Source organism: Orycteropus afer, unplaced genomic scaffold (genome assembly GCF_000298275.1).
Source record: "Orycteropus afer afer isolate SDZICR_OR568_19922 unplaced genomic scaffold, OryAfe1.0 scaffold00018, whole genome shotgun sequence".
In the NCBI taxonomy this organism is placed as follows: Eukaryota; Metazoa; Chordata; class Mammalia; order Tubulidentata; family Orycteropodidae; genus Orycteropus; species Orycteropus afer.
This window is the reverse complement of record NW_006921605.1, coordinates 6,284,827-6,294,567: the sequence shown is the minus strand read 5'-3', so window position 1 is coordinate 6,294,567 and position 9,741 is coordinate 6,284,827. Positions and strand designations below refer to the sequence as shown.

General features: G+C 61.2%; 1 protein-coding gene across 1 annotated transcript; it reads left to right on the top strand.

The window, feature by feature from the left end:
• The first annotated feature begins 560 nt into the window (after positions 1-560).
• On the top strand, positions 561-5,980 carry UBALD2 (UBA like domain containing 2). Its single transcript, XM_007959626.2, has 3 exons — positions 561-680; positions 1,187-1,249; positions 5,663-5,980. The coding sequence occupies exons 1-3, from the start codon at positions 561-563 to the stop codon at positions 5,978-5,980; spliced, it is 501 nt and encodes a 166-aa protein (XP_007957817.1).
• The last annotated feature ends 3,761 nt before the right edge of the window (positions 5,981-9,741 follow it).

The following is a 9,741-nucleotide window of genomic DNA, read 5'->3' as shown; positions in this document are numbered from 1 at the left end:
ATGAATGAACTTGGCCGCACCACCCCCAAGCCTACAACAGCAAACACAGGGGCCCTGGCCAATCAGCGGGCACTCAAGGTTTTCAAGTTGGGTTCAAACAGGACCACGAAAGACCAATCAACGCGGGATGCCCCGCCCCCAGCACCCGGCTCCTGCCAACCACAAGCCCGGAAAAGCCAAAACACGGCGGCCGGCCAATACCGGGCAGCCGCACGGCGCAGCCCTCCTCCAATGGGCTCGGCCCAGGGAAAAGAGAAACATAGCCGGCCCCGCAGGCCGCAAGATTCGAATCGAACGACCCCAACAGCGGCGGAGGCGGGGCCAGGCGGCACGCCGGCCAATCGGCGGCGGCGGCTCCGGCTCCCGAACGTTGGGACAGCCCGGCCCCGCCCCGTGCTGTTGTTTGTGGTGTCCGCGGGGGAGGCGGCGGAACCACAACATTCGCCGGGCGGCGCGGCTGAGCGGCTGGGCGGCGGCGGAGGGCAGGCAGCGAGGGCAAGCGCAAGGCAGCCGCGAGCCCCGATCGGTGCCCGGCTGAGCACCGGGCCTCGCGTCTCGCCATGTCGGTGAACATGGAGGAGCTGCGGCACCAAGTCATGATCAACCAGTTCGTGCTGGCCGCGGGCTGCGCGGCGGACCAGGCGAAGCAGCTGCTGCAGGCGGCCCACTGGCAGTTCGAGGTGCGTGCGGCCGCGCCCTCCAGGCCCCTCTGGGCGCAGCCCCTCCCCCACGGCCGGTCCGGGCGAGGTCGGTGTGTCAGGGGTCGAGATCGCTGGTGGCCGGCCCCTGGTGGCGCCTCCGGGCCGGGGTCGCAGGAGGCCCCCGGGAGCCGCAGAGCCGCGCGCTGGGCGGGCGGGGGGGTGGGGGGGGACTCTATTTATATCGGCCCCGTAAGACGATCCGCAGCCTCCAGGGCTCTCGTGGGGCGCAGAGAAGGGGCCTGAGGGAGCGCTGGGCGCGGGGGGGGGGGTTCTCGCACGTGGGGCCACCCTGAGTGTCGCCGGCCCGGGCGAGGCCCGTCTGTCCCGTCGATCGGGAGTGGGGCGCCAGGCCAAAAGGCTGGACGCTCGCGGGGCTCCGATGTCGGGGTCCTGAGCCTGAGCGCCGAGACCGGCGAAGCCTGGCGGGGTCTGGTAGCCGGCGGGCCGGGCCCGTTAACCACCCCGCTGCGTGTGTGTGTCCGCAGACCGCCTTGAGCACGTTTTTCCAAGAAACCAACATTCCCAACAGTCACCACCACCACCAGATGGTAAGTGCCGTCGGGGAGGGGGCGGACGGGACCCCATACCCCTTTGCCCCGCTTGGCAGCCACGGGCGCTCAAGTGCGGGCGGGCGGGGAGGCGTCGGCCTGCCCCTTTCCGGCGGGTGGGTGTCCGACCCGCAGTCCGCTGAGGGGCGCAGGCAGGGCCGCTGTCAGCCGCCGGCAGTGACAGCCATGTTGCCGGGGAGCGCCGCGCCGCGAATGTAAACAAAGAGCCAAAATGTCTTCCAGGAAAGAGCGGCTCCCACAGCCGGCGCCTGCTCGCCCAACTTCGTGATCCGGCCTCCGGGCTCGCTGCTGCGTCCTAACCTAAGGCCTCGTGCCTGGCGCTTTGCTCGGGGGGGAAGGGGCGCCAGAGCTGGGGAGCAAGGGAGGGGAAGGTGGCCCCAGAAGGCAGGAGCTGGAAGCCAGGAGTAGCCTGGTGGTGGGCTCACCCTGTCTCCCCAGACCTCTGGGGAGCTCGGGAGTTCGGGTGAAAAGCCCGGGAGTTGGAGGTTTATGTTTATGGGGAGCCCCCCTCCCCACCTACACACACCCAGCTTTAAAAGGAACAGGAAAGGGATCATGGCCTTGGGCTCTGGGAGGTGGACTCTGCACCCAGAGTATGTTCACTGTGTAAAGACCTAGGGGCTGGAAAGGACGTACCCTAGGTGTGGAAGGCACAGACTTTTGCCCTAAGACAAAGCAAAATACTCCAAATGGGGCCTCCATTCTCCTACAGCCTGGCCCCTGGCCTGAGCCTTTGCCCTCCTGTTCCCCACACCCCCATCTTGCTTTCTGGTCTTTCACTTTAGAAGTTTGAGTATCTTCTTGCATGCACCCCCCCTCCAGTTACCCATTAGCCCTGGTGGAGGAGGCAGGCTGGGATTGATGATAGGGTTTTTAAAACATTACTCCCAAGGTGTCTGAGCATTTCTGGCATTTTAAAACCTTAGTGTCCTTGCCCACGGCTCCCTCCTCCAGCCTTGTCCAGGGGGCTACATGTCCTGCTGGGTCAGGACTCCCTGTCTGTGGCTAGTCCTAAAGCACAAGTTAGAAGGGTCCATCTTGACCCTTGATCCATCTTGACTGTAATGAATTATTCCCTTGGAATGCCTCCTGCTGTATCTAAAACAAAAACAAAACCACAGTTGGAGTGTACTGGGAGAAGTGTGCCAGTGGTGGCCACGGGGCAGAAGCCTGGCCCTTGGTAAACCCAAGGTGGGGTTTGCCTCCAGGAGACCATCCCCCACTTCTGAACAGGGGATGTCTCTGGTTCCCACCCTGTGCCTGAGCCTAGGAGCTCCCTGTTCCCTGCTGACTGGCTTCTCCTTCCTCAAAAGAGCTTCGAGGCTTGTTCCCGCCAGCCAAGGTCCCCAGCCTGGCTAGTCCTCGGGCCAGTAAACGGGAGCTCGTGTTTAGGCCCTGGAACCCTCTCTCTGCAGATCTGGTCCCTTTTTGAAGTGCCCCTCAAGGGAGGTCTAGGCCTTGTAACAGACATGATGAGGGGGTATCCATCAGTGCAAAAATACTGAGTACTTCATCCTCCCTTGAGCAGTTTGCAAGTTACTTGGTGAAATAAATGAAAAAGAGGAGTTAAATATAAACACTAGACACCAGTAGTGGGAAAACAGCAATACCAGAAGTGGCCTGAATCCTGAATCACTGGCAAATGAATGGCCCTTCACTTCCTGCAGCTCCAGGAAGAAATTCTCTGATGGTGAGGGGAGTTGCTGAGTTGGGTTTAGAAGGGCCCAGAAGGGGAGAAAGGAGCCTTGGTGGCAAGTGAAGTACTCAGCTGTGAACCAAGAGGTTGCAGTTCAAACCTACCCAGTGGCTCTGAGGAAGGAAGACCTGGGAATCTGCTCCCATAAAGATTACAGCCTAGAAAACCCTGTGGGGCAGTTCTGCTCTGTCTTAGGGGGTTGCTGTGAGTCTGAATCGACTCCATGAGGTGCGACAACGAAGGAGGAGAAAGACTCCAGTCTAGATGCACAACAAGCATCTGTCCAAACCTTTGATTTTTAAAGATCACACCAGAGAGGTTGAGTAACTTGCCCGAGGTCACACAGGCAGACAGGCAGGCAGGTACAGGCTTCACAGGGCCCCTGTTACTCATCTGAGCCAGTCTGCTGACAAGGTGGCCGTTTGGGGACAGGAGGCTGCCCTGGCTTGGGGAACTGGGGAAGTTGGTCACGATGCTGTGGTGTAACTGGCCTCTGTCCCTGCCCCCCATTCATGGCTTCCTGCTGCCGAGAAGTCGGGCCTGGGTGGGGGGGCTGTGGAGGGAGGAGGGAAGCGTTCTGGGTGGGGCCGGACCTCTGCACAGTGTCCTTCAGCTGGTCCTGAAGACCACAACGGTCCCCTGGGTGCTCTCTGGGTCCTTGGGTGCTGCTGGCCTCCATTAGCAGGGCGGGTGCTGCCTCCCCCCACACCCTTCCCTTCTCTGCTCTGTTTCTGGCCAGAGTTTAGCCCCAGAGCTGTGAAAGCTCCCCTCCTTGCAAGGTGAAGAGCCCTAGAATCTTGCTCCCTGCCACCCCCTGTGCCTGGGGGAGGGGCTGCTGTTGCTAAAATTAGGAGAAATTCAGAGAAGGACTCCCTTGGCTTCATGGGAAAGAGAGAAGTCACAACTAGGACAGAACCGGATCTGGGTGGTCTCAGGCTGCCCTGGCCACCTCTTCCCCATGCCCCTAGTGAGACACAACCCTGGATGGCCTCTGCCCTTGCTGCAGGGTCTCTGGAGCGCTGACCTTGAACAGCGGGGTTTTGGCACAGCATGAGCCTCTGAGGTTTCTAGGGAGCTGACTGCTGGGCCTGGGGTTATCACCAGGCTGCTGCCTGAGTTACATACAGGACACCAGGCCCCAGCCCCTGTCCTTTCTGGTTGGGACTGCTGTGCTGGGGAGAGCAAGGAATTTGGGGAGCCTTTCTCCCGGTGTAGGAGCAGAAGACAGCACATGTGGGAATGTTTGTGACTACCCCAGGAAGAGGGCTGAGCAGGGCTGCAGGGACACAGACTTCCAGTCTCTGGCCAAGGGCAGCGGGAGCATAGGGGAAGTGCCGGGGCACAGGAAATCCCTGCTTTCTGTCTGCTGGGGTCCAGGCACAGTCCTGTCCTTGACTCAGACAATGCAGCCTATGGGGGAGGTCAAGCGCTTGGGCCCGCAGGCCTGGCAGCCTGGCATTCCACCTCCACAACTTGCTGTGCGTGTTCTGGGCCAAGTGACTTGAGCTCTAGGCCTCAGTTTGCCCATCTGTAACATGGAAGAAGTCTGACATTCCCTCAAACAACTTTGTGAGAGTAAGAGAGGAGGTATCCAGCCCCCAAAACCTTGCTGTCGCTGCTGTCAGCGTGAACGAAACACCAAGCAATGGTGGCTGCTCGGTGGCTGGCACAGGAGAGAGACCCTCCACCAGGCCATGCTCCCTTCCCCAGCGGGCTGAGAACATCTGAGGGTGGATTACGGAGGCAGCCAGCTGGTCTTACCTAGGGTGAGGCACTAAGCAGTAGTGTCCAGGGCTGCTCCCTTGTCCCCTCCCTTTCAATCTGACATAGCCTCTGGTCTGAATTAACCGTTTACTTCTGATACTCCTGGAGTGCTTGAGTGGTGCAAACCATGGACACCCTCGGCTGCTAACCCAAAAGTTGGGGTCTGAGTCCACCAGGGGCGCCTCCGAAGGAATCCCCTGGCTATCTACTTCCCAAAAGTCAAAACCGTACGGAGCACAGTTGAACTCTGACACGGGTGGGGTCGCTATGCGTCAGCTCCATGGCAGCTGGTTTTTCTGAGACCTCCAGGGTGTCATTTCCAAAGCTGAATAAACTCCGTAAACCAAAGCTCGTCGCCATCGAATCTATCCCGACTCATAGTGACCCCGTCACTATCCCTCAGAACTGTCCCTCAGGGTTTCCAAGGCTGTCAGGCTTTACAGAAGCAGACTGCCATGTCTTTCTCCTGTGGAGTAGCTGGTGGGTTCAAACCACTGACCTTTGGGTTCACAGCCAAATGCTTAACCATTGTACTGCCAGGGCTCCTCTGAATAAGCTAAATGATTAAAAAACCAGTTCCCTGCCATCACATCCATTCTGAGCATCATTGGGTTTCCGAGGCTGTGTCAGTCTTTACAGAAGCAGACTGCCTCACATCTTTTCTTCCAGAGAGTGGCTGGTGGGTTCGAACCACTGACCTTTGGGTTAGCAGTCAAATAAATGCCATAACCACTACACCACTAGAGGTCCTTAAGCTGATTAAGGGACCTTATTTTTGTGTCTCTTGGCTCAGGGTGTAAGGGCTTTTGCCCTGTTGGCAGCTGCCGCTGGGCTGAAAATGGGAATAAAGGCAGGCGGCCAGGGGCGCCCACCAGGTAGGCTGTGGGGCCGAGGCGCAGGCAGCCTCCCGACACCTGTGTTCTCTCCCGCAGATGTGCACTCCCAGCAACACACCTGCCACGCCACCTAACTTCCCCGATGCCCTGGCCATGTTCTCCAAGCTGCGCACGTCGGACAGCCTGCAGAGCGCCAACAGCCCCATGGCGGCCGTGGCCTGCTCGCCCCCTGCAAACTTCAGCCCCTTCTGGGCTTCGTCACCCCCCAGCCACCAGGCGGCCTGGATCCCGCCCTCCTCCCCCACGGCCCACAGCTTCCACCACCTCCACCACCCACAGCCCACGTGGCCCCCCGGAGCACAGCAGGGGGGGGCCCCGCAGAAAGCCATGGCGGCAATGGACGGCCAGAGATGAGACTGGAGGCCACCGCCAGGCGGGCGCTGGGGGTGCCCAGGGCGGGGGGCACTGAGGAGGGAGCCGGGAGGGGGGAGCCGGGGCGGGCGGGGGGTTTCCTGAAGATCGCACTGGAAGATTTTATAGAAGAATTTTTGTGGGGGTGGGGGGACAGTAAACTTCCTGAGCCTCGTGGGTCCTTGAGGACTTTCTCTTCGGGCAAGGTTTTTTCTCTTTTTAATATGTGTAATATATATAAATATATGGATGTAACTAAGTATGTGAGCATGGGGCTGGTGGAGTCGAGAGGCGGGAGGCCGGGAGAATCCTGGGGCCGGCACCCCCCTACTGCACCCTGTCCCAGTGGCGACGTGATGCGCAACGTGACGTTGCAGCCCGAGCTATCTGTTGGCTGCCTTTGAGAAGGCAGACCTGGAATTGGGAGGAGCGAGGCTCACCACCTCTCCAGTCCAGGGGCAGCCAAGGAGAGGCCGCCGGGCACCCCGGAAGTGCCAAGGCCCCTTTTGCCACCCCCAGGCTCTCCCCTTGCCCACCCCCAGTTGCTGGTGTGGTGCCTGGGTGCCTCTGGCTCGACCCACTCTCCTGGGGTCATCCCTGTGTCAGGCTGAGTATGGAGGTGGCTAGGGGGCTGAGGAGCTGGCTTGGGACAAAAGCGATTCCCTGCCATCGCGCCCATTCTGACCAGCACTGGGTCAGCCCTGCCCAGCTGGGGACTGGCCGTCCCACCCGCGGCTGTGCCACCAGCACCCTGCCTCTCCCGCCCAGTGTCCGGGCTCCGAGGAGGTGCGCCTGGCCGAGAGCTCGCCTTTGGGTTTTGTTCCCAAATCAGAATCTCATCTCCAGGGTGAAATTTTAATTTAAAATCTTAAAAAGAGACTTTTCTAACTTCCCTGGTTTGCAGTGTTTTTATTCACCGTGGTAGGAGCCCCGGCGCCTTGGGGGGTGGAGGCGCTCGCTGCGCTGCGCAGGGAGCCATGGCCGCCGCCATTTCACTGACCTGCGCGTTTTCTCCTTTGGGCGGCGGGTGAGGGGGGTGGTGGTCCAGGGAGGACTGAGGTCGGGTGTAAAGCAGAGAGGATGGCTGACTAGCTTACACCACCCTCTTTCCTCGTTGGCCCGTGGTCTGCCGCTGCCGTGTAGCCCACCAGGGGCGGAGGACCTCCCGATGGGGCCTCAGGGCTCCGCCCAGAAGCCATTTTCTTTTGCAGCCGGTAGAGGGCCTGGTCCACCTGGAGGCCTCCTGAGGGCAGCCCTCTTCCCCGGCCCTAGCCTCCAAGGCATTTCTTAGCCTGGCCGCCTGTACTGTCCTGCCCTCCACTTCCTTTGGTGTGGTGTGCCCCTACGTGCGCGGTGTACGGCCATGTCCCAAAGGACAGCCAAGGGTGTTGGGGAGCCGTTGGGATGGGGCCTGTTCCCCTAAGGGACTTGCCTCCTTCACTGTGTTACATTACAGCCCACCCACATCCCCTGCCCAGGTATTAGAACAGGGGTAGCACCGACATGTGGCCCAGCAACCCCTCCCAGCTTTTCTGGGCAGGTGGGGGTGGGGTGGGGAGGAATCTGTTCACCTGCAGTGGGAGTGGGTGACCGGTCACGTGGGTGGCATTCCCCCTGGAGCCCCAAGCTGGGGTGAGTAGTGCTACCTTCTGCAACATGCCTCTGCGTATGGGCGCACCCCCCACACACACACACACACATACAGCCTTTGGGGTCTCCTCTGCTGGGGCTGGAGGGGCATGCCCCTTCCCCTAGCCTGCCCTGCCATCACACTCTCCCTAGGTCTGAGGGATACAGGTGGGGGCGGGGTCCTGGGACTTTGGGGCCCAAAGTGAAGTGAAACCCGAGAGACACCCAGCCAAGCCAGCCCCCAGTTGTGCGGGGGGGGGGGGGAGGTCTTCTCCGATCTTCTCAAGCTTGTTCCTGGGGCAGCCCCTCCTTTGGTGGAGCAGAACCCTGGGCCCGGTTGCCCAGGCCTGCCCTCTGCAGGGGCCCGTCTGTGGCTTTCGAAGCTGGCTCTGTCCTTTCAGTTTTGTTTCCTGAGCTGAGGCCTGTTGGGAACCCTCGGGCCTCCGAGGCACCCCAGCACCCTGCTCAGCCGTGCTTTCCCCCGTGGGAAGACAGGGAGCCCCTGGCAGCTCCCAGTGGGGCAATCCGGAGGCCAGGCGCCTGGCTGGTCACGCAGGGTCCTGGGCACAGGAGTTCTGGTGAGGGCCAGTGGGGGGCCCCGGCACAGGAGTTAGAGGGTTGGCCTGGGCTGCTGGGGCGTTGGGGCAGGGTGAGAAGAGCTGGCCTGGCTCCTCCCTGCTAAGCAGGTGAATTTGGAGTCCAGAACAAGGAAACTGAGCCGACTAACCTTCTGACATTTCACAGGCAGGGGTGGGGCCTGAGCGACAGAAATGGAGCCCGGGGCAGGTGTGGAGGAGGGGGGAGGGGTGGCCCTGGCCCTGGGGGGTGCATGGGGAGGGGGGCTGCTCAAGTTGCGCCTCTCTCGGCCCAAAGGTTATCTGGATCGCAGATGTGGGGTGGGGGAAACAAGGGGCAGCCCCTCCCATGGGGAACACCCACCTGCCCCCCGCAATAGAGCCAGTCAGCTCCCCCCTTTCCCACAACAGAGTGGGGAGGAGGAACACACTCTCCTGTGTGATTCTGCCGCCCCCTCACCTCACACCCTAAAGCAGGCCTCTGGCCCCCGGCTTTGCTTTCCCTTGTCACAGGTGAGATGGGGGTGGGGGGAGCCCCGCCTTTGATTCGGGCCACTGCTTTCCCTCTGAGCCATGGGAACAGAGCTGAAGGCAGAAACTGTGCCTTGATGTATTAGGGTTTTGTGAGCCTGGGGGTGAGGGGCAGCTCTCACTAGTTAGGGACACCCCAGGGTGTCCTCTAGCTGAGGGGGGATGGGAGAACCCTCCATGCCCAGGGCTCCTGGGTTGGGGTTGGGCAGCATGTAGGAGGTGGGGTGTTGTCCTTGTAGACACAACACCTGCCTGAGCTCAGCCCTACCTGGGCCCCTGGGTCCCCTGCCACCTCCATGACCTTTAGCACAAAGAATGAAGTGAACCCTCTTATCCGCAGGTTTCGGGGGGCTGGTTCTGCGTGCGGCCGGTGTGGAGAGAGCACACTGAACCAGGGTTGAGCCCTGCCCACCCCCAGCTCTGCCTCCCCTGGGGAGAGAAGGAGCGGGAAATAGGGCAGAAGTCATTACCAGGGCTGGCAGGCCTCGCTGTCTCTGAAGCTGCCCCTTGAAGGCTAAGGACAGCAAACAAAACTCCCCAGTTGGCTGAAGGCTTCTGGCTGGTGGCATTGCGCCCACAGGCCCCATGCCAGGCACTGGAACCTGCCCTGAGCCAACAGTGGGAGAGCTGCAGGCAGCTGCCACCCTCCCCTTCACGCCAAGGTACCGCTCACCCACAGCACCACGGGGCCCCTAGCTCCTTGGGCCGGCTCCCTTGGACCTGAGTGCAGCACTGGAGCGGACCAGCCAAGGTCAAGAGAGTGCTGGTGGGTGGGAGGCCAGGCCCCAGGAAGGCTGAACCTGGCGCCAGAGCCAGGCCTGGCCCACCTGGGTACGGTGCTCAGCCTCTCAGAGGCCAGCACCCTTGGGAGAACGGCTCTTGTCCCCCGGCTGCTCTAGATCCATGCCACAACCTCATTCCCAGGGGCTCTGGGGGTCCCGGCCAGCAGTGGGCACCTCCTCCTGCCTCCATCACCATCAGAGTCTCGAGACCCCCAGCATCTTCGCAAACATTTATTGACCGCTCTGC